Source organism: Syngnathus acus, chromosome 4 (genome assembly GCF_901709675.1).
Source record: "Syngnathus acus chromosome 4, fSynAcu1.2, whole genome shotgun sequence".
Lineage (NCBI taxonomy): Eukaryota > Metazoa > Chordata > Actinopteri > Syngnathiformes > Syngnathidae > Syngnathus > Syngnathus acus.
The window spans coordinates 11,403,297-11,431,276 of NC_051090.1; the positions used below are offsets into that span (position 1 = coordinate 11,403,297).

General features: G+C 47.7%; 3 protein-coding genes across 5 annotated transcripts; all 3 read left to right on the forward strand.

The window, feature by feature from the left end:
- The first annotated feature begins 459 nt into the window (after positions 1–459).
- Positions 460–11,860, forward strand: rsph4a (radial spoke head component 4A). The gene is made up of 7 exons (XM_037249433.1): positions 460–818; positions 1,437–1,662; positions 7,784–8,071; positions 8,333–8,782; positions 10,231–10,372; positions 10,443–10,560; positions 10,761–11,860. Exons 1-7 carry the CDS (start codon positions 730–732, stop codon positions 10,993–10,995), a joined length of 1,548 nt encoding a protein of 515 aa, XP_037105328.1. The 5' UTR covers positions 460–729; the 3' UTR covers positions 10,996–11,860.
- Positions 11,861–14,659: 2,799 nt separating this feature from the next.
- Positions 14,660–20,971, forward strand: lonp1 (lon peptidase 1, mitochondrial). Its single transcript, XM_037249307.1, has 21 exons — positions 14,660–15,192; positions 15,366–15,454; positions 15,549–15,668; positions 15,808–15,943; positions 16,025–16,132; positions 16,332–16,393; positions 16,538–16,667; positions 16,778–16,861; positions 16,942–17,010; positions 17,114–17,265; positions 17,370–17,508; positions 17,597–17,775; positions 17,856–17,943; positions 18,225–18,347; positions 18,420–18,536; positions 18,639–18,779; positions 18,973–19,138; positions 19,221–19,304; positions 19,756–19,883; positions 19,955–20,119; positions 20,234–20,971. The coding sequence occupies exons 1-21, from the start codon at positions 14,695–14,697 to the stop codon at positions 20,381–20,383; spliced, it is 2,928 nt and encodes a 975-aa protein (XP_037105202.1). The 5' UTR covers positions 14,660–14,694; the 3' UTR covers positions 20,384–20,971.
- A 1,821-nt stretch (positions 20,972–22,792) lies between these two features.
- On the forward strand, positions 22,793–27,710 carry pde6d (phosphodiesterase 6D, cGMP-specific, rod, delta). Of its 3 annotated transcripts, none has more exons than XR_005097724.1 (5): positions 22,793–23,158; positions 25,611–25,699; positions 25,779–25,904; positions 26,130–26,269; positions 26,455–27,710. XR_005097724.1 is itself a non-coding variant. In XM_037249595.1 (5 exons), exons 1-5 carry the CDS (start codon positions 23,109–23,111, stop codon positions 26,534–26,536), a joined length of 453 nt encoding a protein of 150 aa, XP_037105490.1. In that variant the 5' UTR covers positions 22,803–23,108; the 3' UTR covers positions 26,537–27,710. The 3 variants fall into 3 exon arrangements, 2 of the variants coding, with proteins under 2 accessions (XP_037105492.1, XP_037105490.1); XM_037249595.1 differs by having other exon boundaries at positions 22,803–23,158; positions 26,164–26,269; XM_037249597.1 differs by having other exon boundaries at positions 26,130–27,710.
- The last annotated feature ends 270 nt before the right edge of the window (positions 27,711–27,980 follow it).

The window sequence follows — 27,980 nt, forward strand, 5'->3', positions numbered from 1 at the left end:
CCAGAGAGTCAAGTTACAGTCAGCGCGGTAGGAGTTGGAAGAAGCAGTAAAAACTCCACCAAACTCGTCGTAATGACCCGTGATATAACTAATGATTAACAACTCAAATAATAGTTAATATAACATTCATATTATATGTCCCCCCCCCCCCCCCCCCTGAGAGATTGCCACCTTATTGTGGTCGATTGGCGTGCCTCAGTGACCCTAAGAGCTATACCAGCAGAAGCTTTAATCTTCAAGTGGGACACCCAAGCTGGACAGGTCTTAGTATAGAGGCCTGACAGAGTGCAATCCACTTCTCCAGGTTGAGATCTGGACACACAGCTAACAACTGCCGTGAAGAAAACACTAACAGTGTTAAAATGTGTAAAAACCAAAACAAAAACATGCCCCCTTCACATTTCTGACTGTCCAGCGCTAAGAAGATTTTATTTATTTTTCTCAAGCTGCCTAGTTTCAGGTTTACGGAGCCGCGGGAGCAATGTGTCGCTCGCTAGTAAGTCGCGCGCAATCGATGTATTTTTGTTTCCATGGCAACCTCGGGGGTTGCCTTCTTCGCGCTTACGAGTGGCGTCTACGTTTGCTTTGGCGACGCCGCTAAATTTCCGTGCCTGTCGGCTACCCCTAGCAGGAAAGCGAGTGTTTTCCATTGTGTTTAAGAGGACAAGTGCGTTCGAGTGTCAAGCGTCTCCCCTTTGCTGCCGTCCAAGGTGAAGGAAGGAAGCCAAGATGGACGGAACGCAGCAGGTCAGCCTGCAGGTGGCAGGTTCCTTCAAAGCTTTCCTCATGAAGAGCAGCAGCAAGAGCAACTTAAACCTGTGAGTTACGTCATTTGTGCTTTTGTTATTCACGTTTACTTACCCGAAGAATCAAACCTAATTTAAAAGTTGTCCAATTAATTGTATGAAGAGACAAAACACGTTTTATATACCCATATGCAATTTATATTGTAAGTGACATACCGTACTATTTCACGTTAATATATTTATATTTGTCTTTCGGTGTGTTCTTCCGGATTTGGCAATTTGGCGTCTGTCGGCTACCGTTGATCAGAGATCATGGCATTAAATGTCAAAATAGTCTGGCGTCATTAATATTAGATCCGCTGGCATGCATGGCTTGGGTCTTTTGGCCAACAACGGGTGTAAGTAACAACTTATATAGTCCACAGACAACAATGTATGCATAAACCACGATAAAAGTTTATTACTTTAATAAATGTTTGTCAGAATGTTGATCGTCTGCTCCATACTTTGCTCAGTACCAGTTTTGTCCTCGGTATTGGCAGACATTTTGCCATAAAAAGTTCAAACTCAGATAATCACAGATTTATGAACTTCCATAGCCAATTACTTTTGTTTATTTTAGTGTGATTTTTTTTTTAACTCAAATGAAATCCATACGACTGGATCTCACCCCATGCTCCAATTTGGCAGGTACGACCACCTTTCTCGCCTGCTGATGCGCGTGATCGAGGAGCGTCCTCACGACGTGGTGGACGTGATGGAGGACCTAAGTCACGATGTGAAGCTGCGCCTTTACCAGGACACGCAGAGCAGCCTCCAGGACCTCCAGCAGACCACCGCTGCCGAGGAGTTGGCAGAGCAGCAAAAGGTTCTCTTTGTCAGGCCTGAGGACGCCCCCGAGCATGAATTCGAGTTGGTACGATCAACATGCTAGCTCTTCATTGCGTTCATTCAACACAACAAAGCGACAGAATGCAGAGAACCCTGCATAATCGTGACTCAGAATTGGTGAATTTATCGATTAACATTTTTTTATCGATTGACATTATCGGTGGCGCACTGGTTAGCATGTCCGCCTCACAGTTAGTAGGGTGCGGGTTTTATTCCACCTCCGGCACCTCCCTGTGTGGAGTTTGCATGTTCTCCCTGCATGGGTTTTCTCTGGGCACTCCGGTTTCCTCCCACATCCCAAAAACATACATGGTAGGCCGATTGAGCACTCCAAATTGTGCCTAGGCGTGAGTGTGAATGGTTGTTCGTCTCTGTGTGCCCTGCGATTGGCTGGCAACCAAGATTCAAGATTCAAGAGTTTTTTATTCGCCATGTTTGAGCGTGCCAAACAAGGAATTTGACTTCGGTAAAACACACCCTCTGTTCAACACATAGGTGACTAACAACACTCAGGACATGTGAATAATGGCAAAAACAGTGTAGACAAATTCAAAAGGTGTGAAGAGCAGGATGTTATTGCACAATAATGCCTCTGAGACTCTATGAGTGGTGTGAGTTCATCAGAGCAACAGCCTGGGGGAAGAAGCTGTCTCGGTGTCTGCTGGTTTTGGCGTTCCGAGCTCTATAACGCCGTCCGGAGGGGAGTAGTTCAAACAGACTGCAACCTGGGTGAGAAGGGTCTGTAGAGATGTTCCTTGCACGTTTCCTGGTCCTGGACAGGTACAAGTCTTGGATAGATGGGAGGTTGATTCCAATGATCTTTTCTGCAGTCCTGATTGTCCGTTGCAGTCTGTGCTTGTCTTGTTTGGAGGCTGATCCAAACCAGACAGTGATGGAGGTGCAGAGGACAGACTGGATGATGGCAGTGTAGAAAGTCTTCAGAAGCTCTCGCGGCAGGAAGACCTTCTACACTTCCAACCAGTTCAGGGTGTCCCCTGCATACTGCCCGATGACTGCTGGGAAAGGCTCCAGGATGCCCGCGACTCCCGTGGGGACAAGTGATATAGAAAATGGATAGATGGAACTTGAAATTACCTGATTTATGTTTTTGTGCCAAAGCGATTAAAAATTTTGTTGCCAACTCCGTGAGTCGTCACCTTATCGTGCCCCTATGATCCTAGGAGCCATGTTGTCTGGGGCTTCATGCCCCTGGTAGGGTCACCCATGGCAAAAGGGTCCTAGGTGAGGGGCCAGACAAAGCACAGCTCAGAAGACCTCTTATGATGAGTAAAATATATGGACCTAGTTTTCCCTCGCCCGGCTGCGGGTCACCGGGTCCCCCCTCTGGAGCCAGGTCTGGAGGTAGGGTTCAAAGGCGAGTGACTGGTGGCCGGGCCTTCGCCCATGGGGCCCGGCCGGGCACAGCCCAAAAAGAAAACGTGGGTCCCCCTTCCCATGGGCTCACCACCTGTAGGAGGGGCCAAAGGGGTCAGGTGCAAAGCGAGCTGGGCAGCGGCCAAAGGCCTTGGCGGTCCGATCCCCGGCTGCAGAAGCTGGCTCTTGGGACATGGAATGTCACCTCTCTGGCTGGAAAGGAGCCCGAGCTGGTGTGTGAGGCAGAAAAGTTCCGACTAGACATAGTCGGACTTGCCTCCACACATAGTTTGGGCTCTGGTACAAGCCCTCTCGAGAGGGGCTGGACTTTCTTCCACTCTGGAGTTGCCCACGGTGAGAGGCGTCGAGCAGGTGTAGGCATACTTATTGCCCCCTGGCTGGGCGCCTGCACATTGGGGTTCACCCCGATGAACGAGAGGGTAGCCTCCCTCCGCCTTAGGGTGGGAGGAAGGGTCCTGACTGTTGTTTGTGCCTGTGCACCGAACAGCAGCTCAGAGTACCCACCCTTTTTGGGGTCCTTAGAAGAAGTGCTGGAGAGCGCTCCTTCTGGGGACTCTATCGTTCTACTGGGTGACTTCAATGCTCACGTGGGCAATGACAGTGAGACCTGGAAGGGCGTGATTGGGAGGAACGGCCCCCCCGATCTGAACCCGAGCAGTGTTCTATTGTTGGACTTCTGTGCTCGACACGAATTGTCAATAATGAACACCATGTTCAAACATAAGGGTGTCCATGTGTGCACTTGGCACCAGGACACCCGAGGCCGCAGTTCGATGATCGACTGTAGTCGTGTCATCGGATTTGCGGCCGCATGTTTTGGACACTCGGGTGAAGAGAGGGGCGGAGCTGTCAACTGATCACCACCTGGTGGTGGGTTGGCTCCGATGGTGGGGGAAGATGCCGGTCCGACCTGGCAGACCCAAATGCACTGTGAGGGTCTGCTGGGAATGTCTGGCAGAATCCCCTGTCAGGAAGAGCTTCAACTCCCACCTCCGGCAGAGCTTTTCCCACGTCCCGGAGGAGGCGGGGGACATTGAGTCCGAGTGGACCATGTTCCGCGCCTCCATTGTTGAGGCAGCCGACCGGAGATGTCGCCGTAAGGTGGTCGGTGCCTGTCGTGGCGGCAATCCCCGAATCCACTGGTGGACACCGGCGGTAAGGGATGCCATCAAGCTGAAGAAGGAGTCCTATCGGGCCGCTTTGGCCTGTGGGACTCCGGAGGCAGCCGACAGGTACCGGATGACCAAGCGGAACGCGGCTTCGGCAGTTGCTGACGCATAAACCCGGGCGTGGGAGGAGTTTGGCGAGGCCATGGAGAATGACTTCCGGACGGCTTCGAGGAAATTCTGGTCCACCATCCGGCGTCTCAGGAAGGAGAAGCAGTGCACCGTCAACACTGTTTACAGTGGAGATGGCGTGCTGCTGACCTCGACTCGAGACGTCGTGACTCGGTGGGGACAATACTTCGAAGACCTCCTCACCTCCACCGACACGCCTCCATTGTGGAAGCAGGGCCTGGAGACGCTGAGGTGGACTCTCCAATCTCTGGGGTCGAAGTCACTGAGGCAGTTAAAAAACTCCTTGGGGGCAAGGTCCCAGGGGTGGATGAGATCCGCCCGGAGTTCTTAAAGGCTCTGGATGTTGTGGGGCTGTCCTGGCTGACACGCCTCTGCAACATTGTGTGGACATCGGGGACGGTGCCTCTGAATTGGCAGATTGGGGTGGTGGTTCCCCTCTTTAAGAAGGGGGACCGGAGGGTGTGTTCCAACTACAGAGGAATCACACTCCTCAGCCTCTCTGGTAAGGTCTATTCAGGGGTGCTGGAGAGAAGGGTCCGTCTGGAGGTCGAACCTCGGATTCAGGAGGAGCAGTGTGGCTTTCGTCCTGGCCGTGGAACAGTGGACCACCTCACACCCTTGGCAGGATCCTCGAAGGGGCACGGGAGTTCGCTCAACCAGTCTACATGTGTTTTGTGGACTTGGAGAAGGCGATCGACCGTGTCCCTCGGGAAGTTCTGTGGAGCGTGCTTCGGGAGTACGGGGTGCCGAGCCAACTGATAAGGGTGGTTCGGTCCCTGTATCACCCATGCCAGAGTTTGGTCCGCATTTCCGGCAGTAAGTCGGATTCGTTCCCAGTGAGGGTTGGACTCCGCCAAGGCTGCCCTTTGTCACCGATTCTGTTCATATCTTTTATGGACAGAATTTCTAGGCGCAGCCGAGGCATTGATGGTGTCCGGTTGGGGAACTCAGCATTTCGTCTCTGCTTTTTGCAGACGACGTGGTGCTGTTGGCTTCTTCAAGCCGTGATCTCCAGCTCTCACTGGAGCAGTTTGCAGCCGAGTGTGAAGCGGTCGGGATGAGGGTCAGCACCTCCAAATCCGAGTCCATGGTCCTCGGTCGGAAAAGGGTGGAATGCCCTCTCCGGATCGGGGATGAGATCCTGCCCCAAGTGGAGGAGTTCAAGTACCTTGGGGTCTTGTTCACGAGTGATGGCAGGATGGAGCGCGAGATTGACAGGCGGATCGGTGCAGTGTCGGCAGTAATGCGGACTCTGTACCGGTCCGTCGTGGTGAAGAGAGAGCTGAGACAAAAGGCAAAGCTCTCAATTTACCGGTCGGTCTACGCTCCTACCCTCACCTATGGTCATGAATTATGGGTTATGACCGAAAGAACGAGATCCCGGAGACAAGCGGCCGAAATGAGTTTCCTCCGCAGGGTGTCCGGGGTCTCCCTTAGCGATAAGGTGAGAAGCTCGGTCATCTGGGAGAGACTCGCAGTAGACTATGTCTCTCAGCTGGCCTGGGAACGCCTTGGGATCCCCCGGGATGAGCTGGATGAAGTGGTTGGGGAGAGGGAAGTCTGGGAGTCCCTCCTAAAGCTGCTGCCCCTGCGACCCGACCCCGGATAAGCGATGGATGGATGGATGGATGGATGGATGGATGGATGGATGGATGGATGCATTCATGCATGCATGCATGCATGCATGCATGCAAGGAACTATGGTGAAGTGAGTTGTGGAGTTTCAGTTGGAATAAAATAGTGTTTGATGATAACAATGGAAATTAGCAAGCTGAAGGGTTCCAATTTGACAAATAGTCCTTTGACGCCACCCAGGGACACCTGTAGGAAGTTATAAACCTTCGTTTATGTTCAAGTGAGCTGAGGAAATTCATTTTTACACTAGTCACAATTTAGGGTTTTTCCACTATCTTGTGGCATCCTGGTGCCTAGGAACCGCTGTCTGTTCAAGTGACTTAATTGAATTGTTTTGAATTTTATTTAACGATGTCAGTGTGCTGTGTAAAGTATATTAGGAGGAAGTTTTTACATTTGTTGCTAAACAACTTTTTTTTTGAGGGGGGGTGTCAGGAACAAAATTCAACTTGTATTTCAAGGTACCTCTGTGTGAGAAGCAGGCTTTAACATCACTGTTAACGTGTCTCACTGCAACATGGGCCTTGTAGGATGTAGAACAGGGGTGGGCAAACTTTTTGACTCGCGGGCCGAACTGGGTTCTAAATTTGGACCGGAGGGCCGAACCAGGAGCAGATGGACGTAGTGTTTGTGTGAAGTAATATAAGCGACCTGTAAAGGTCATTGCATAAAAGATTTTGGCCTTTAGTAGGTAGTAAAGCATGGATATTCCAAACAAGTTTTTTGAAAACAAATGCATTTATTAACAGCATTAAAAAAAAATCACTAAAAAACTGCTATCAGTGATTCTCATAAAATACGACACTATTATTATGAATAACAGTCTCCATCACTTCAGTGCCTGCAGGTCAGATTAATGAAAATTTTTTATCTTATGAGATCACATCAAACAGCAAACATTCTGACCAAATATATCATCTTGAAGAATCGGTGAAAGCATACATCCAAATAAAGTAATCAAAACGGCAACACGGTGAGGGGTATCTGAACATCAGAGCAGAGTTTTAACTCACAAACACCTGGTAACAGAGGTGAGGAAACGGGAAACACTTCCTTAAAGTAAGCCTTAAGAACTTTACAGGTTAAGATTAGTCGCAAACAGGTGGTGCATCAATGTCCTTGAGCATCCTGCATTGTTTGAAAATGAGAATGGTCGCTAGTTTCAATCCCTGCTATGTGTACAAATCATATTCAAAATGCATTTTTTTACAACAAACTTGAGAGCCTCCCCTTCATTTTCAGTGGGAACAGTGTTGTTGGTCTCCCTTTTTTGCTAGTGCATCATAGTCTGGAGTAAAATTTGTTGTGGCAATTCTTAGGAGAGATCCGTTTACCTCGATCTGTGACGGGTTGATGTGGCTGAACGTCACGTCGCGTACGTCGAGCCAAATTGGCCACTCTTTTAACATTCGGCACTCACTTCTTTTCTTCGGGCCACTCATTTTAATGGAAGGATTCCAGGGGAAGGTTTGTGGGTGGCTTTAGCGTAAAACTGTATCTGAAAGCTCAGCGAGCGAATTACAAGAATGCTGTCGTCACAGCCCACGCTCTAAATTCGGGACTGATACAAATAGAGCGCGAGTGCGCCATGTCCGTACTACTGAGTACGTACGTACACGCACTTGTGCAAAATGACAAAAAAAAAAAAAGTTTAATAATACAATTAATTCAGGGTTGGCGGGCCGGATTAAACGGTCCCGTGGGCCGGATGTGGCCCGCGGGCCGTAGTTTGCCCACCCCTGATGTAGAATGAACGTCCAAAGGTCTTTCCATAAGCACAGGGGTCGAATCGTGTTTGTGTGACTTGTTGCTTGTCAGGAGTCGGCCCTTCCTAACGTGAGCGAGATCGCATACTTCCTGGAGCAGGCGGGCGTGGGCCTGGGCCGCGAAGAGATGCAACGGGTGTTCCTGGCCCTCAAGCAGCTGGTGTCGTCCTACACTATGCAGCGGTGTCGCCTGTGGGGCAAACTTCTGGGCATCGAGAGGAGCTACATCATTGCCGAGGCTGAGTTCGCAGAGGGCGAGGAGGAGGACGAGGATGGGCCCGAGGAGGTGGCTGACGACGAGGCCCGGGAGGTTGACGCCAAGGAAAAAGCCGAGCGTGAGGTGAGTGGCCGACGACGATCTGCACGTCGACAAAAAAGGACACGGCATAGTGTGGTGTCAAATGCGGACGTGACCTTGGCTCTTCATCCAGGGGACGCTTGGTGTGATATTGAAGATGGCACCGTCATGTGATGTCATAGGGTGACGTTATCGGTGACAATACAGAGTGACATAGCATAGCGTTGTATTGATGACTAGCAATATTTGATTTTTAAAATGGAAAGATGGGCCAGCTGACTTTTTAAATTTTCATGCGGTTAGATGGATCCCCTCCCCCAGTCGACGTACAAAGCTCCCCCCGTGGTTCCCAAGGAGGCCAAAGGAACCGGAGCCAACAAGTTTGTGTACTTTGTGTGCAACGAGGCGGGCCTGCCGTGGACCAAGTTGCCGTCTGTCACGCCGGCCCAGATCACGGTGGCCCGCCAGATCCGCAAGTTCTTCACGGGCAGGCTGGATGCCCCCATCGTTAGCTACCCGCCCTTCCCAGGCAACGAGGCCAACTACCTGCGGGCGCAGATTGCCCGCATCTCGGCTGGCACGCAGATCAGCCCGCAGGGCTTCTACCAGGCCATCGAGGAGGAAGGCGCTGAGGAGGAGGGCTCCTCTGAGGATGGCATCGAAGAGAACCCCGAGTACGAGGGTGTCCCAGTTGGGGAGCTGGTAGACTCCTTGTCCTCGTGGGTGCATCACACGCAGCACATCCTGCAGCAGGTACCGCTTTTTGTATTTTGCTGTAGTTTAGTTTAGTTTATTGTTTAGCACATATTATTATAGCAAATAACAGTGCAAGGAGGGAGACGAAGCCTAGGGCTTGTAAGGAGCTCCACTCCTGTACAAACAAAGTGCACAACAAACAAAGTGCTGTGTCGTCAAATATCATTCAAGTGTTTGAGAAAAAATATATATAAATGAATAAACAAAAGCATAACTAGCTAAATATTAATTCGTCATATTTATATATGCATATATACGAATGTGTATGTATACATTCATAAACAATACACTATACAAAATGAGAAACAAGAGAAACAAATTAGACACTTAGCGATGTTGAAGCAATCAAAAAGACACCAGGTAAGAATAGCTAAGAGGGAGCAGAAGAACTGCAAACAGAAAATAACAAAACAAGGAAGAATCAGAGTAATTATTGTGGTTTAAGTTGATGTTCTTAGTATGGATCAGCTGAGTGCGGTGGAGTAATTTTGGACTGGTAGGATCATGAGTAGAGAAGGTGGTGTTTCAGGTGCTTTCTAAAAGCAGCCTGTGAAGATATGGATCGGATATGGATTGGTAGCTCATTCCAGAGTGAGGGCCCTCTAAAGTGGATATTATATTGATGGCGTGATGTTCGACAGGACGGTGGGTGGAAATTGTCCCTCTGTCTTGTTGGATAAGAATGAAAATCAGATACAAATGCGAAGAAATTATGAAAAGTGGCTGGAAGACAGTGTTTCCTATATATATATTTATGGATGAGTAGACAGGTTTGATGAATATTTACTTTATCAATTGGCAGTAATGAATAATTTCTAAACAGTGGTGCCGATGGTTCATATCTATTTGAGAAAGAGATCATTTTTAGGAACTTCTTTTGTATGATGAGTAATTTGTTGAGGTATGTTGGATATGTGGCTGCCCAGACTATGTTGCAGTAATTGAGTAAAGGAAACAGGAAGCTATAATACAGAGTGAGATGAGCAGAAGGATGGACCAAGGGACAAACTTTTTGTAATATACCTAGCGTTTTCATGGATCTTTTGCAAACCAAATCAATGTGTTCAGACCAGTTTAAGTGTTTATCTACTATAATTCCTAGGAATTTGGTGCTAGTAACTTGATGGATTTCGTTATTGTTCATGTAAATTTTGGTCTGTTCTTTGGGGTAAGATTTATTTATATTGCAAAAGATCATGAAGTTACATTTTTTTACATTGAGTGACAACTTATTTATTTTGAACCATTTTGTAACAGCGTGCAACTCAGTATTCACACTTGCAATGAAGAAATTAAAATCATCGTGGGTGGCAATGTAGATGATTTACAAAGTGCCACCACAGCATCCTTCACTTGGTAATGGCTGCTTTCGTTTCGCTTTGTGCAAATGTTTAGTGCTTCACTTGTGGGTTAGACCACGGCGCCCTCGGTTGTCGACGTTTCAGGGCCGCTGCACCTGGGTGAACTTGGCCGTGAAGACGGAAGACGAGTCCAACGATGAGGAGGGTGAGGAGGTCGAGGAGGACCCTGACGAGCCCGAGCCCGAGGTGGGCCCCCCACTGCTCACGCCGCTCTCCCAGGACGCAGGTCAGTCGACTCCTCTCCCTCTCAGCGGCACGCGGAGGGAACCATTCCTCACGTTGGGTTATCCCGGCAGAAATCTTCGAGACGGTTCCTTGGAGCTCCAGCCTGTCGTCCACGCTCACCTCCCAGCACGCCATCGCCATCATGCGCTCCAACTGCTGGCCGGGGGCGTGTGCCTACGCTTACGCTATGTAAGTTCTTCGCGCCGCTGCCATCTGACTGTCCGCCAACCCGAGGTGGCAGGAAGTCGCTTATGCCGTAAGGAGGGCCCGGGATGGCTTGCTTCTATAATCCCCATTCGTCAACCGTGGAAACATTGGCAAACTCGAGTCGAATACACGACTGGAGTCCACCACATTCACCGAAGCTTTTGCCCCTTGTGCTTATGCAGGAAGTTTGAGAACATCTACATGGGCTGGGGGCTGAAGTACCCGGGTGACGGCTACAGCCCACTACTCCCGCCCGCGCCCCAGAGTGAGTACCCCAGTGCCCCCGAGATCACTGAGGATGTGGACCCCACTGTGGAGGAGGAGCAGGCCCTGCAGGACGCGTTGGACGAGAAGCAGGCGGCCGAGGAGGCTGAGGAGGGAGACTCGGACGAGGAGCAGGATGAGGAGGACGACTGAGGCCGTCACGCTTAAACGTCGCAAACGTCAACCATTGGTTTAATTTTGATTGTGTTTTTTTAATAATGGCGGGACATTTTTAAATTGTTCTGCTTTTTAGATTTTTACAAATAGACACACCTAAATATCTTAATTCTTTATGAACTGATATACATATTACAGATACTATGGTCGTTACAATCTTTAACAGATAATAACCGACATTTGTTTAAATTTAATATTAAACCGGAAGCTTTAGAGAAATCGTCAATAAATTGTAGGGCGATTGGCGGCTGACTTGTGTTTTTAAGAAAAATTGTAGTGTCATCTGCCAGTTGACTAATGACAATCTCTTTGTCTGCTATAGATATTGCTTTCATGGCATTATTAGAGATTTGAGATGCAAGAATTTGGGTACATAGCAAAATAAGATAAGAACTCATTGAGCATCCCTGGCGTACGCCTCGATGAAGACAGAAACGAGATGTTGTGCCGGTTTTCATTGTTTAAGCTATTTGTGTACAAGTACAAATTCTTGACAAGCATTGCAAAACACAAAACCAAATTATTGGAGTGTGACAAATATAAAATTGTGCTCAATTCTGTCAAAGGCTTTGTAGAAAGGACACATGAATTGTCAACTACCAGCTCTGAGTAGTCCAAAATGTCCAAGATAAGTCCGATGTTATTAGGGATGTGTCTATTTGTCATAAATCCAGATTGGCATCTATAATGGTGTCTAAAACTTGTTTCATTCGCCTGGCTAGCAATAAGGCTATTATTTTGTAAACATTGTTTAAGAGACTTATTGGCCTCCAATTATCAATGGCGAGTAAATCCTTTTTGGTCTTAGGAATTAAGTTAATAAACAGAGATGGGACCAAGTCACACATGTGCAAGTCTCAAGTGAGTCTCAAGTCTTAACCTTCAAGTCTCAAGTAAGTCCCAAGTCCTTAAATAGGTCAAGTCAAGTCCTTAAATAGGTCAAGTCCAAGTCAAGTCACATTATTATTGTAATTATACCCGCAGAATCTGATCTTAGTAACGTGAAAAGACAAGATATAAGTAACTTTAAGTAACCATCATTGTCCAATGTGTCTAACCCAGGGGTGGGCAAACTACGGCCCGCGGGCCACATCCGGCCCACGGGACCGTTTAATCCGGCCCGCCAACCCTGAATTAATTGTATTATTAAACTTTTTTTTTTGTCATTTTGCCTGCAATGACTGCGTTTCCCCAGTAGATGGGGAACCGCTCGCCTGCGCATTTACTACCGGAAGCCGTGTCAGAAAGCTCGGTGCACACTCACAAGTGCGTGTACGTACGTACTCAGTAGTACGGACATGGCGCACTCGCGCTCTATTTGTATCAGTCCCGAATTTAGAGCGTGGGCTGTGACGACAGCATTCTTGTAATTCGCTCGCTGAGCTTTCAGATACAGTTTTACGCTAAAGCCACCCACAAACCTTCCCCTGGAATCCTTCCATTAAAATGAGTGGCCCGAAGAAAAGAAGTGAGTGCCGAATGTTAAAAGAGTGGCCAATTTGACTCGACGTACGCGACGTGACGTTCAGCCACATCAACCCGTCACAGATCGAGGTAAACGGATCTCTCCTAAGAATTGCCACAACAAATTTTACTCCAGACTATGATGCACTAGCAAAAAAGGGAGACCAACAACACTGTTCCCACTGAAAATGAAGGGGAGGCTCTCAAGTTTGTTGTAAAAAAATGCATTTTGAATATGATTTGTACACATAGCAGGGATTGAAACTAGCGACCATTCTCATTTTCAAACAATGCAGGATGCTCAAGGACATTGATGCACCAACTGTTTGCGACTAATCTTAACCTGTAAAGTTCTTAAGGCTTACTTTAGGAAGTGTTTCCCGTTTCCTCACCTCTGTTACCAGGTGTTTGTGAGTTAAAACTCTGCTCTGATGTTCAGATACCCCTCACCGTGTTGCCGTTTTCATTACTTTATTTGGATGTATGCTTTCACCGATTCTTCAAGATGATATATTTGGTCAGAATGTTTGCTGTTTGATGTGATCTCATAAGATAAAAATTTTTCATTAATCTGACCTGCAGGCACTGAAGTGATGGAGACTGTTATTCATAATAATAGTGTCGTATTTTATGAGAATCACTGATAGCAGTTTTTTAGTGATTTTTTTTTTTTTTAATGCTGTTAATAAATGCATTTGTTTTCAAAAAACTTGTTTGGAATATCCATGCTTTACTACCTACTAAAGGCCAAAATCTTTTATGCAATGACCTTTACAGGTCGCTTATATTACTTAACACAAACACTACGTCCATCTGCTCCTGGTTCGGCCCTCCGGTCCAAATTTAGAACCCAGTTCGGCCCGCGAGTCAAAATGTTTGCCCACCCCTGGTCTAACCTGTTTAAAAAATATGACAATAATTTGGATTTGCACTGTAATTACTGATATTCAGTAAAATACACCATGGAATCAAACAAAAAAGAAATTACCTCATACAATGATTGACAGCTCAATCTAAACAAATGAACGTCTGCCGACAGTCTGACACATTTGAGTTACAAATATGAAAAAATTATCTGAAAAAAATAACACATTAAAGAGCATTAGAAACATTTTATGTTTCATCTGTAACATCTGGAGACACCAGAGCTCTATAAACTTCAAACGGACAAAGTCGTCTGGCTGTCTGAAATGTTCCTGTTGCATATCTTGCACTGTGCTGTCCGTCTTTTGCCGTCATAAAGGTAATTACGATAGCCGAAGGTACCGCTCCCGCTGACATGTTTGTGCATGTCTGATATAATGGGGCGTGATTCTACAATAAACACGTTAGGTAGGTAGAGAGGGCACGACTGATTGATTGACAGGGTAGCGATCCAATCATGACAACGCCATTCTCAGCCTGCGCTCCTACCGTGTTATCGATATTACTTTTTAAAATGTATTATTAATGTTATATTCAAACTGAAAACATAAACTAAATAACACGGAAGTCATTCAAGTCATCGTGTGTCAAGTCAAGTCCCGAGTCTTTAACTTCCAAGTCCAAGTCGAGTCTCAAGTTTTTTTTATTTTTGTCAAGTCAAGTCACAAGTCTCGAGTCGACTCGAGTCCAAGTCACAGTGACTCGAGTCCCCATCTCTGGTAATAAACCCTTGAGTGAAGCTCGTTGGAACAGTGCCCTTTTCAATACTTTCATTATAAACCCGTTGGAAGAATGGAGCTAACTGAGAAGAGAAGGATTTGTAAAATTCTGCAACCAAACCATCTATTCCTGGAGCCTTATTATTTTTAAGGAGCTCAATATGTTTTCGAGCCTCCTTTTCAGTGAGTGAGCGCTCACAATAAAGTTGGTCTGTTTTATAGTTTTTACATTGTCTACAAGATTGATAAATCGGTTTGAGACTTTTTAATTATAGTTTGATTAATATAGTTTGGAGTAGAAGTTGCAACAAAAGTGTGAGATAATTTTGTAATCACTAATAACGGTACTATTTATATTCAGTTATGAATTGTATTACATTTAGATATGTGTTTCTCTAATCTGAAAAAATATGCGGAATTCTGCTCGCCTTCCTCTATCCATCTTTTCCACGAACGAACAAAGGCCGCTTCAGCCTTTGACTGTTGCATTTTCCAAATGACAATCGTGGCGTCATCAAGCTTGGCCGGATGTTGGAGAGACACGCGCTGTGGAAAGCTCCAGACAAACATGGCGACGTGCGCGAAAATGATAAGAGCAGCGGGATTTCTCCAAAGAACAGCAGCTCACATGGTCAAAAACACTTCGCCAGGGTGCTTCAGATTCGGCATACAGCGGGCCGACACACCGGGCACGTGCGGGTGCCGCTCGGTTCGCCTGTACAACAGTTGCGGCTCGGTTCACGCCTCTAACATGACAGCTGGACCTCGTCGCTGGATGCGGGTGACCGGCGTTCGTTTTGGCCTCCTCGAGTCATCGCCCTGCCGCCCCAGAGCCTTCGGAAACCGGGCGAGCGGTGCCGGCTTCCACGGGGAGGATGGCGCGGAGAGCGGCGGCGGTGACTCGGGAGGAGAGGAGTCCGGCGGCGGCGAGGACGGAGGAGCGGCGTACGCTGGAGCTCCGATAACAGCTCTGACCCCGATGATGGTGCCGGAGATTTTCCCCAATGTGCCACTGATTGCCGTGAGCAGGAACCCTGTGTTCCCCCGATTCATCAAGATTATCGAGGTGAGGAGAAGGATGTAATGTTTCAATTTTGAAGGACCGCCGTGCAATGTTTGGGTGGCATCCCTCATTTGATGACTTGATATGACAATTTGCAATATGGCTTGGTCTATTTGCTCCTCACAAATTTATCTCTTTGTGTTCTTTTTCGACCCATGACGTTGTGCTTCCGGCAGGTGAAAAACAAAAGCCTGATGGAGCTCCTCAGGAGGAAGGTTCGATTGGCGCAGCCCTACGCCGGAGTATTCCTCAAGAAAGACGACAAGTACGTCCTGCCCGTGTCGTGACGCCACCCCCGTCCGCCCCATCGCGTCCTCAGCACCGGTGCTGACTCATGTGTGTGCGTGTGTGTGTTGCAGCGACGAGTCAGACGTAGTGGAGTCCCTGGATGCCGTCTACGCCATGGGAACCTTTGTGCAGATCCACGAGATGCAGGACCTCGGGGACAAGCTAAGGATGATCGTCATGGGTCATCGCAGGTCAGGAGAAAGAGGCGAGCTTGCGCAAGTGGGGCACGGCCGGCGCAAACGCAACACTACGCAACACACATTACTGGAGCGCAAACATAAAAGTAGTGGGGAACGGCCGTGCAAGCTTGCCTGACGAGCCGTTTCGCAGGATCCGCATCACCCGGCATCTGGAGGTAGAGCCCGAGGAGGCGGAAGCGGTGGCGGAGTCGCCTGAGTCGCAAGGCAAGGCCACGTCGGGACGCCGAGCCAAGCGCGATCGGCGGGAGGAGCGGATAGAGGACAAGGTCTCTCCGCTTGTGCTTGTTCGCTCTGCGCCGCCGTCCGGGCTCATGTCGCCTTTCTGTGCTTTTTTTGGGGACCACCAGATCGCCCAAGCTGACCTGATGCCAGAACTGCAGCCCTCGTCCGGCATCCTCATGGTGGAGGTGGACAACGTCCTCCACGAGCAGTTTACCGTCACAGAGGAAGTCAAGGTCGATGCACGCGCGCAAGCACATGCAATGCAAAGCAAAACATCCGAATCTTCTTCTTCGGGCAGCTCGCCTTAGGAGTCACCACAGTAGATCTAACTCAGTTTTACGCTCATCCAAACACACACACTCACTCATTTGGGTTGATGTTTTTTCTGGAAAGTTCAAGTGTTTCCTTATTGTCAAAAACGTTTGTGTGCAGGCGCTGACGGCCGAAATTGTCAAGACCATCCGTGACATCATTGCGCTCAACCCCCTCTACAGGTCACTTTGTGTGCATATGCGTGTTTGACATTTTGTGTGTCTGGGTGTTCTTGTCCTTCTATGGTTGTGTAGTACCATATTTAGCGTGTTTGTCTTTGCCTCCCACCTAATCTGCGTGCCTGTGCCTGCTTGCCTCCACATTAGGGAGTCTGTTCTGCAGATGATGCAAGCGGGCCAACGCGTGGTAGACAACCCCATCTACCTGAGTGACATGGGCGCCGCGTTGACGGGGGCGGAGTCACATGAGCTGCAGGACGTCCTTGAGGAAACCAACGTGCGCGCTGCCGCCAATCTACACACCGCCGCATCATATCCGAATTTCTCCAGCGTGTCTTCATGTACTTGTATGCGTGTTCATGTACTTTTGTTTGTGTGTGGGCGCAGATCCCAAAGCGTCTGTACAAAGCTCTGTCGCTGCTCAAAAAGGAGTTTGAGCTCAGCAAGTTGCAGCAGCGTCTGGGCCGAGAGGTGAGCGCTCGAAGGGGAAAAGGCGTTTTTGCCCGCTCGCCTCTAATGCGAAACGTCGCCACGTCTGTTGCGCGTCGCAGGTGGAAGAGAAGATCAAGCAGACGCACCGCAAGTACCTGTTGCAGGAGCAACTCAAGATTATCAAGAAGGTGACACGCTCCCTTTTCACATTGCACATTAAAACAACTGGCCGACGTTCAGACGTACGACACGGTCCGCGGCTTGAATGCGTCTGTACCGACGCACATGCAGGAGTTGGGCCTGGAAAAGGAGGACAAGGAAGCCATCGAGGAGAAGTTCCGCGAACGTCTGAAGGACAGGACTATCCCCCAGCACATCATGGACGTCATCAACGAGGAACTCACCAAGATGGCCTTGCTCGACAACCACTCATCAGAGTTCAAGTGGGTGAATTTTAACGTTCTCGTCTGGACCGCACGGAACACGGCCAACATCCTCGTGTGTGTGTGCGTGCACGCGCGCGCACCTGTGTGTTTCTTATCTTCAGTGTGACCCGCAACTACCTGGACTGGCTCACCAGCATGCCCTGGGGCATCAACAGTGAGGAAAACCTGGCGTTGGACAGAGCCAAGGAGGTTCTGGAGGAAGATCATTATGGGATGGATGATGTGAAAAAGCGTATATTGGTCAGTACGCGCATGCACGTGAGCATGCACGTTGACACGGTTCCTGACCTCCTTTTTTGCGCGCGCGGGCCTCGATGGCTTTGTGCAGGAGTTCATTGCGGTCAGCCAGCTGCGAGGCTCCACGCAGGGCAAGATCCTGTGCTTCTACGGCCCTCCGGGGGTGGGCAAGACATCCATCGCCCGCTCCATTGCCCGTGCCCTTAACCGCGAGTACTTCAGGTTTAGCGTGGGCGGCATGACGGACGTCGCCGAAATCAAAGGACACAGGTGGAAGCCGCGTTTGGTGTCACGGCCACAACGGCAGGTGGACTCTTTTCTCGAACGTGCGTGCGCCTGTGCGTGCTCAGGAGGACGTACGTGGGTGCCATGCCAGGGAAGATCATCCAGTGCTTCAAGAAAACCAAAACGGAAAACCCACTGGTTCTCATAGATGAGGTCAGTACTGAAGTGACTGAAGATGTCTTTTCATCTAAAGTTTCACAGCGTTTTAGTTATTGGTACTTCTTGGATTGAAAAGGAATCAGAGGTTCCTGGGCCTCTTCCTCCACTCGCTGGGTCTTCTGTCGACTTTGATAAGTTTCAGGCAGGGCTTCCTCTAAAGCCCCCGGGAGCTCTTTGCTGAGGGGTACAGTTCGCTTGTGAGCGGACCAAAACCACTTTGAGGTGGTCTCGGCCCAAAGCGAAAGAATGCTATTTTCATACCGTGTCATTACTAGGTGGACAAGATGGGCCGCGGCTATCAGGGCGACCCGTCCTCGGCTTTGCTGGAGCTTCTGGACCCCGAGCAGAACGCCAACTTCCTGGACCACTACTTGGATGTTCCCGTGGATCTTTCCAAGGTGGGAAAGTGTCGCCTCACATCTCTACATAACCGCTGGTCCTTTGACTCAGACTGTGTTTGTACGTTGAAGGTTCTGTTCATCTGCACGGCCAACGTGACCGACACCATCCCGGAACCGCTCCGAGACCGCATGGAAATGATTAACGTGTCGGGTTACGTGGCTCAGGAAAAACTGGCCATCGCCGAGGTAATGTCAGCGATGTGGACGATCCACTTGGCCTCAGTTTGAGCCTGGAAAACCCCCTGATGATGATAATGATTATGATGATAACTTCCCGGCGTGGTCCAGCGCTACCTTGTCCCCCAGCTGCGCTCGCTGTGCGGCCTGAGCGAAGAGAAGGCATCCATCTCGTCCGAAGCGCTCAGTCTACTAATCCGACAGTACTGCAGAGAGTCCGGCGTCAGGAACCTGCAGAAGCAAGTGGAAAAGGTCAGCGGCCCCTTTATTGTAGCCCAACATTTTCAAAGGGCAAGAGGTCATTGACGCGCGTTGACTTTGAAAAAATGCAAGGTCTTTAAATCAACAAATAATTTTTATTTATCGTGACGTCAATATCGTTCTTGTCCTCCGTGAAGGTTTTAAGAGGAGCATTTTTGTGGTTCCCGCAATGTCTGTCGGCCAGGTTTTCCGTAAGGTGGCCTTCGCCATCGTCAGCAGGCAGCAGCAGGTGGTCAGCGTCTCAGCACAAAACCTTCAAGACTACGTTGGGAAACCAGTTTTCACCGTGGACAGGATGTATGACGTCACGCCACCGGGGGTTGTCATGGGGCTGGCGTGGACCGCCATGGGTAAGTCTCACACACACACACAGGAACACACACGATCACACACAAACACACATACACACTGACGACATTGTTGCGTGTGCAGGAGGCTCGACTCTGTTCATCGAGACATCCTTGCGTCGTCCTTTGGCTAAAGATGGCAAAGGAGAAGGTTCTCTGGAGCTAACAGGTCAGCAGACAGCACAATCGCTGCTTGACAGCTGGGACAGCTTCTTCTCTGCATTCTTCACTCCATGGGCGTTTTGCTGGTTTTCAACATGTTTGGCTTTTTTCTCTTGACATGGTTCGGGACTTTTTTGCCCATTGGTTCTCGACTTGGCTCTTGATGTGCGCTCCTCAATTCATTCCTGATTGCTTCTTGACGGTCCTTTGTTGGCTCCTGATGTGGTTCCTGACAGGGTTCTTCTTCCCAATTGCTTGTTGACACGTTTCTTGATTCGCTACCGACTTGTTCTCATTTGGTTTGTGATGTGATTTTCGATGGCTTTCTCCACTCAGTTTTTCACTTTTGTTCTTTGATGGTTAAATGCACCTTTGTATCCTTTGACGCAGTGGGCTGAATGTCTCAAGATTCGACACCAAGAGAAGCGTAACCGGCTGTTCATATTTCCCTCTCTTAGGTCAGCTGGGTGACGTCATGAAGGAAAGCGCTAAAATCGCCTCGACCTTCGCCAGAGCCTTCCTGATGCAGCGGGAACCCGAAAACCGCTTCCTGCTCGACTCTCACCTGCACCTTCATGTTCCAGAGGTGGCTACCAAAGCAAGAAGGTTTCAGAGCTCGCCGCCGGATTGCTTTCATCTTTGATTTCCTTGCGTCAGGGGGCCACGCCCAAGGATGGCCCGAGCGCCGGCTGCACCATCGTCACGGCCCTATTGTCCCTGGCGACCGCTCGGCCCGTGCGTCCAAACGTGGCCATGACCGGCGAGGTGTCTCTGACGGGGAAGATCCTTCCTGTGGGAGGCATCAAGGAGAAGACCATCGCCGTGAGTGCCGCGCTCAAACGCTCGCACGACGTTTGCCTTTGATCGGCAAGTCCTGCCGGCTTGCATGCCGCCGTCGCGTAGCCGCATGGACACATTGACTTTGTTTGCCGACAGGCCCGACGCGCCGGCGTGACCTGCATCATCTTGCCGGCGGAGAACAGGAAGGATTTCTCTGACCTCCCAGATTACATCACGGATGGCCTGGAGGTTCACTTTGTGGACCACTACAGTCAGATCTACCCGGTGGTCTTCCCTCAGTCTTGAGCGCCGAGTGCATGTCACGTCCACTCGGTCCGGTTTGGCGGACAGTGCCACGGCCGAAGCGCCCGCCACCGACGGACCGACGACAAGCTGGGATGAGCACAGGAGGGGATGTCGCCGGTCTGCTGCCAGCCAGCCTGGCCAGCCGTGGCTGCCATGTTGCTTGCTGCGGACAAACACTTTGATAGATGATTATAATTATTTTTATTTTATATTATTGTCAATGTATGCTTGAGTAAAAAATGCAGTATAAAATTTATGATGAAGACAAAATGCTAATCTCATTCTATTACAAGGTTACCACTGACCTGTTTTTTTAAAATAATTTCCTAAAGATCTTGCACTTTCATACAAGAAATTTCAGATTAATTACAAATAGTGCACATTCAGAATGGAGACAAATTTTCCAGGGGGTTATTCACAGTATTCACAGACACGCGCTGGCAACACAGGAATGACAAAAACAATTGCAATTTGTGGCGAAATTGTGTGTGAAGGTGAAAAAGGTGAATAAATACTTGGGGAATGATACAGAATGATGTATAAAGTTGGAATGGGTTGAATCGGTCAAATAATGTAGCAATTAGAAGGGAAAAACAAAATTTTGTAGAATTTGGTATGAATTTCAAAGTTGAAAATTTGGAATTTTTGGTAAGTGGGAAGTTTCGGAATAGTTAGTCATAAGATGAACAGTTTAAAGTTTGAACGGGTTGAATTGGTTGAAACGTAGAAATTAGAAGGGAGAAATTAAATGTGTGGAATTTTGCGTGAATTTTAAAAGTGAAAATGAAAATCTTTAATCGTAAGTTTTGAAATAGGTAGGCACAAGATGAACAATTTAAAGTTGGAACAGGTTATATCGGTTGAGATTCGAAATTAGAAGAGAAAAATTAAATTAAGTAAAATAATACGGGAAATTTTAAGGTGAAATTGTGACATTTTTGAAACGTGGCAGTTTTAGAAATGTTCAGAATCCTCCCCAATGTGATTGGAATGTGCTAAATGATGTGAATTTCAAACGGGAATGATTTAAATGTTGAATGTGCCATAAAGAATGAATGGGGAAAATTCAATGTAAATTTTGCAAAAACGGAAAATTTCGGAATGAGAAAAATGCAAGCACTCCTCACGTGAATATTTGGAATATGTCAAAAGTGGAATGAAGTGAATCGGATAAATTATGTGGAAGTAGTAGCAGGGCAAAAAAGTGAGGAGAATATAAGAGAAGAAGCAGATGAATATTTGAAAATTTGCGAATTTTGCGAAAACTGAACATTTTTTGAATGATATAATGCAAGCACTCGTGTGAATATTTGGAATATGTCAAAAGTGGAATGAAATGAATCATGAATTATGTGGAAGGATAAAATAGATGAAGCAGAAGAATAAAGTGAATGTGTAGAATAACATTATTCTTCGCCTTCACACTAATTAAACATTTTCAGATAGAAATGCAAACAACAGCCATGCTGCAAGAAAGAAACGCTGCAATGACAAACAGGAAGTGGAAGCAAACTTACGAGCCACAAAAAAGACAAGGCAAAAGAAAAAGGCTGCAAATCGCAAAAACATGCCCAAGCCCAAAGCAGTTGCATGGCAAGAAAGACATTTGCTGCAAGTTTACGCCACCGAACGGAAGTGCGGCACCACTAGGGAGCGCGACTGGAAAGGACAGACCAGCGGGCCAACAACTAATCATTATTACATTAATAGACAACTTTGACAAGGGATTAATTGTTTGGCACCGTTGCTGAACTCAAAATTGATTTCTGACCAAACTATGAACTGAATCATAGTCAATTTAGATTTGTGCATTCTCTGTGCAGTCAATGTGAAATATTGTTATTTTTCAGTAAAGGTGGGAAAATTGAGTGATTTTTATCCGATTAATCCATCCATCCATTTTCTATACTGCTTGTCCCCACGGGGGTCGCGGGCGTGCTGGAGCCTCTCCCACCGGTCATCGGGCAGTAGGCGGGGGACACTCAGAGCGTTGCCAGCCAATCGCAGGGCACACAGAGACGAACAACCATTCACATTGTTAGTACACCTATGGCAGACAGTAAAATGCCAATTAATCAGTCCAATACAAAGCTTTTGAACTTTAATTGTGAACACGTTCTTTTATTTATCGTCATAACAGATGCATAATAATAAACATGATCCAACACAGAAATAATCATTGCGAAATACAATCCACACACTACAAAAGTGTTCTTTTAAATAGCGTACATTTCCCTTTATAGTGCACTGCCTGAAAAGCGCGTATAAGCGCGTGCGTGTGCGGTTGCCCCTGGTGACGCGTCTCGAGCTCGCTCGCCCCCGCCCCTCCACTGTGTTGCCACTCGGGCCCCGATTGGCCGGATAGAGTTTAGCGCCGCATACGATTGGCCAGATTGGCCGTCGATCAAGTGGATGGGCTATATTTAGCTGATTGCATTATCAGCTCAGGTTTGAGCCTGCTGCTACAGTGAGCCAAGCGCCGCGACGCACGCCAAAGTGTACAGAAGCGCATTTCCAGTACAACCTCGTTTTCGGCAGCATTTGGACATCAGCGAGCAGGCGAGCGGCCACCTGGCTCCTGGCTAGCTCACGTCACGGCTAGCTAACACCACGGCTAGCTAACACAGACAGCACCTCTGTCCTCCGAGCTTTTCTGAAACCTTCGCGGGACGATTCGCCAGAGAGGGAGACAGCGAACGACTGGGAGAGAGGCCACAGAGGAGCCATGTCTTCAGACGAAGGCAGGGCAAAGGAGATTCTGAAGGGTTTCAAACTGTATCCTTTTCCTTCTAGAGCAGATAGACCGACGTCAAGTTAAATGCCATCGCGCGGGAAGGGCTCGCGTTTGAATTGGATTAGCCGCAAGCTAACTAGCCAGTTAGCCATGATGCTAAAGTGGATAAGTGAGAACGAAGACTGCAATGGTGGTCAGTCGGGCAGATGGTTGAGGTTGGTGACGGTGTCCGCTTCGTTTTGGGGCCTCCGAATCCGGTCCTGTTGTCCTCTCCGCGAGCGATGACGTGACAAGTGCTGCTGTAGCGCCACTTTTACGGAAGGCTAAACGATTTGAAAGAGTCTGATCGCGACCCCCCCTCCATCCCCAACTCCCTGCATATTATCAAAGTAATTTAATATGCGATTAGTTTGTTTCCTTCTTCCCTTGTGTTTTTTTTTATAAAGACGTGAGAAAACCTTAAACTTTAGTTCTAGACGCATCAGAATTACTATACATTTTTTTTTTCGTTTTACAGGTTTGTCTTACGCCAAAATGAAGGCAGATGAACCATGAATTCAAATGACGTTTATCTACTTTAGAGTTATTGCCTTAGTAACACTTTTGCAGTCTATTAAGCGCTCACTACGAAAACTAAGAATACAAATTATTCAAGTGTGCCGTAAACAGAAGTCAGTAAAGGATAAATGGGATTCCAACGAAAATGCTAGCCAATCTGTGGCTTTATCGCTTGCACTTGCTTAAGTTTGAAATATTGGGCCAGCTATTGTAATATTTTCAGAGCTTGAGGTCAGCATGAATTTGGGTGGCGATTAATTGTACTTTTTGGACTTCGGGTGTTGTTGCGTTTTCGATAGGTTGCATTTGAGACTCGCTGGCATAAGCACAGTACGTCAATTATAATTTGCAAATCTATGTGTGTTGTAATATTATGCATGTTAACCGATAATATGGGGCTTCCCTTTATAATAGTCATGAAAATGATGTGAGTATAGGTGGTCCACCTATTTCACTAGAGAATTGTTTCATTAGTTCATTATTAAACTATTAAAATGAGAAGAACAAAGTTATTCTTTTTACAGGGCCTATTTTACCCCCCCTCATCTTTAAATGAACTCGCACGCCCAAATGTCTCTGCCTGATGCCGCCTTGCGCCGCTGTCGTGAATCATTTCTGGTGCGAACTCTCACTTGAGAAAGTTCCGTTCATTTCCTGCTTTCGGGTGCCTGAAGCGCAGCAACTGAACCCGGATCAATGCAAATGTGTGCGTGGGTGTGTGTTAGCGAGGTCAAGCTGTGGATGCGGGTGGCGAGGTAATACTTAAATCCAGCGGAACAGGATTTATTTAGCGCCTGCAAGAACATCTCAAAAACCTGATAGGCGTGGGAAAAAAGTAAAGGCATTTTAGAAATAAGCATAAAAAATGCATGAAGAGATGCAAAAATCTGTCTCCGATTCAAATTTGCTGTTGACAAGCGTGGCCGGTCTGCTTTTGTGGAGAATGACAGAAATGAGAGAATACTTTGTCCTGAAATTGACCATTTGGACAGTTTCAAGTTAAACGAGGTGTCAGAAATCTTTGATTTGACAATCAAGTTAGCTGGGCGCTTCTTGCCACGCTTGAGTATTTTTCACATCCTTTCCCAGTTTAACGAACGTACATACATAGCGCCATGAAATTGAACACAATTGAGGTGAGCGTCTTGGTGTGACTTTGACAAGTGATTTGCTTTCTTCTTCTTTCCTGGAGAACAAGAAAGGTGTTCTTATTTTGTCCCGCGAGCTCGTCCCTCGTGTTTGCACCCCGACACGGTCACCTCCCCAGAGTGCATGCACGCGCTGCCACAGTGTTAATGAGTCCCCAGCGAGCCGCCATCGTTGAACGTTCTAAAGACCCCATCGCCGTCGTCTTAATTCCAGAAATCACGTCTGGGAGTTGGGCGCCCGTCAATCAAACGAGACGTTTTGCCCTTTGCGGCCACCGGATAATGGCTTGAGCCCCACTTTAGAGGATTACGACAACCTGGTGATTTCAAGCGTTTCACTGTTTGCTTTTACCAAAAGCAAAGAAGTCAAATAACAACGAAATTTCCACTTACTGAAAACATTTATTTATTCTTATTTTTTTAAGACCCATTTTGAAAGAATTAGCCAAATGGACTTAATTGATTGAATCTATTAACCCATATTCAGCCCACGCGGCAGCTGAGCAGATGCTTTTGTGTGTGTCAAAGCCAGCCGGTGTGGAACCGCTTGTTTGTTGGTGGTAAGGGTCCGCGAAGGGCCCAGCAGCTGCGGTGCAGGTCTGCTGCGCCTGACACCAAGTGCCGTCTGAAGGTGACAGGACGCCCAAGTGGCTGAGGAGGGTCTGGCACATCAGAAATGGTGGCCAGCTTGAGGTGTTCCAATACTTTTGGCCGAACTCTATGTTGTCTCCACATGACTCTTTCCCTGAGATTTTTGCGTGCACAGCGCTTAACTTTCTGCTGTCAGAAACTGGATGAACCTCCGGGATGCCGAGACGGGTAAGGTTCTGTGGCAGGGAACCGAGGACCTGTCCATTCCCGGCGTGGAACACGAAGGTGCGCTCTCGGTCTGCACCTGAAAGTGCACGTCTCATTTCACATGCTCATCTGTGTCCTGGTCTTGCTGCTCCTCCAGCTCGCGTCCCCAAAAAGATCCTCAAGTGCAAAGCGGTTTCCCGAGAGCTCAACTTTTCTTCCTCGGAGAAGCTGGAGAAGTTCCGTCTGGAGCAGAAGGTTTTCTTCAAGGGGCAGTGTCTAGAAGGTGCGCTTCAGCCTGAGCTACCTCGTTGTCCTCAGTCCAGGACAAGAAATGTGCTTGATGTATCATTTTCCTACTTTTCCCCCAAATCAAACATTTGAATTGTGTTCATATTGAAATGAAGCCAATCCCCCAAAATGTTGCCATGGCATTGATTGCTCTTATCTGTTACACGTTTTTAACAGATTTAAAATGACAAATTGAGACAAATTGACATTTTTCATTTAGATACAAAGACTCAAACGTGTGTTTCCGTGTCCAGAGTGGTTCTTTGAGTTTGGCTTCGTCATCCCCAACTCGACCAACACGTGGCAGTCTCTGATAGAAGCGGCGCCCGAGTCGCAGATGATGCCGGCCAACGTCTTAACGTGAGTCCGTGATGTTGTCACACGAGCACTTCCCGTTCCTTCATCCAAACGGTATCAAACAAAACTGCTTGCCTTTGCCCCCTGTTGGTCGGATGACTACTGCTTGAGAAAGTATTTGATGCCACAGAACCTGTTTGAAATGTACTGCGGCAAGCCCTTAGGTGACTTTCACCCCTCCCCCCCAGCGGCAACGTGATCATCGAGACCAAGTTCTTCGACAACGACCTGCACGTGAGCACGTCGCGGGTACGCCTCTTCTACGTCTGACGTCCTCCACAGTCCCGCCATCGTCGTCTCGTCCCGCCCCACCGCCAAGGAAGAAGGCCACACGCTCTGCGACGCGGACCCGACCGGCACCGGGGGAGCGCAAGCGGCGTCTGTTTGTGACCGCAACTACACGAGCACTGATCCCAAGTCAGCCAGCCGCTCGCTCCTCTTGTGCGTTGAACCAACAAACGAAGCTTTCTGTGTTTGCTCGCATTCACTCAGGAACCAAAATGCTTTCACAAACTCTCTCGGAGCTCGTCCCGCATCTTGTAGATCAGCGCACCTGCTGGGGCGGCTCTGTGATTTGTTTCCTTTTGGAAAAGACAAGACACCATGCAAACATCGGGCGCGGGGGCGTATAATGCACAGCCCGCGTATAGTTTGCTAGAGTTCCATCCCCCCCCCCGCTCCTCAGATTAGAAAATGCTTGTTTGTGTTTAATTGAACGTTTGATTTTGAAAAGCACAACTGGCTGACTGATAATATTCAATCATCCCATGTACTCTTTGTCCAAAAACGAGTAGAAAGAAGTGTATATATTCATTTTTTTTAAATGCATTTTACTCTATTTTTTTTCCAATTGTAAGCAATAAGATATGAAGAAACGTAAGGACCCCTTAAACCCCCAGTTTATTTGCAGTAGAGGTGTCCTTTTTACTTGCAAATTTGGCTATTTACTGATTTTTTTTGGGGCGAGAGTGGGCACATTATTTCCAGTTATAAATGGAAAACACCTGGCTTCAAATTATTATCCACCCAATACTGTATTTGTTCATGTTTATTTATGAGGAACATTAGGAGATCTTTTGATGAGACCCTTGTGTCTTTCTAGAGCCCTAAAATTTGCCCACACCTGATATATGATGAACAAAACAAAATATTTGAGGAGACTTGTGAAGTGTGAAGTGGCCTTGAGGTTTAGGGCCAATCCAATGTCAACTGACCTTTTTTGTCAGCCAGGTGTGGGTTTGAATTTGTGTTCACTCGTCATATGACACATCCATATGACCGGGACTGGATCGTCATGTTCCATAGTGTTGTTATGCTCCATTCCCAGCCAGTCATTGTTCTTTTGTTTTGTTTTTCCTTAGCTGCTACGTCATCCATGTAATATAGACTTGTTTTAATAAGACTGAACTTGTGGATTAAAACCATCTTGTTGTAATACATGTCATTGCACATGTCTTTGCTCGTTATTTTACGCATGAAAAAGTCGAGATTTAAAAAAAAAAAAAAAAAATTTGATGGTGAAGTTAAAAGTGCCCATGCCTGTCCCTCTAATCATCTTTCCTCATCGAAATGCATTTGAATGCAATTTTTCTTTTCCATCCTGTGCACCCAAAATATATATTTAGCACGATTGCTTGTATAAACTGGACTTCACGGTCGAAAAACACCGTGACATTTGCTCTCCACATGACCTGCCAACGAGGAATGTACCGTC

Bases quoted from the DNA above. Each gene is read 5' to 3' on its own strand.
- rsph4a (XM_037249433.1), top strand. From the start codon at position 730: ATGGACGGAACGCAGCAGGTCAGCCTGCAGGTGGCAGGTTCCTTCAAA. The intron at 819-1,436 runs GTGAGTTACGTC...CCAATTTGGCAG, and splicing joins AGCAAGAGCAACTTAAACCT to GTACGACCACCTTTCTCGCC. The intron at 8,072-8,332 runs GTGAGTGGCCGA...TCATGCGGTTAG, and splicing joins AGGAAAAAGCCGAGCGTGAG to ATGGATCCCCTCCCCCAGTC.
- lonp1 (XM_037249307.1), top strand. From the start codon at position 14,695: ATGGCGACGTGCGCGAAAATGATAAGAGCAGCGGGATTTCTCCAAAGA. The intron at 16,133-16,331 runs GTCGATGCACGC...GTTTGTGTGCAG, and splicing joins CCGTCACAGAGGAAGTCAAG to GCGCTGACGGCCGAAATTGT. The intron at 19,139-19,220 runs GTAAGTCTCACA...TTGCGTGTGCAG, and splicing joins GCTGGCGTGGACCGCCATGG to GAGGCTCGACTCTGTTCATC.
- pde6d (XM_037249595.1), top strand. From the start codon at position 23,109: ATGTCTTCAGACGAAGGCAGGGCAAAGGAGATTCTGAAGGGTTTCAAA. The intron at 25,700-25,778 runs GTGCGCTCTCGG...CTGCTCCTCCAG, and splicing joins TCCCGGCGTGGAACACGAAG to CTCGCGTCCCCAAAAAGATC. The intron at 25,905-26,163 runs GTGCGCTTCAGC...TTCCGTGTCCAG, and splicing joins CAAGGGGCAGTGTCTAGAAG to AGTGGTTCTTTGAGTTTGGC.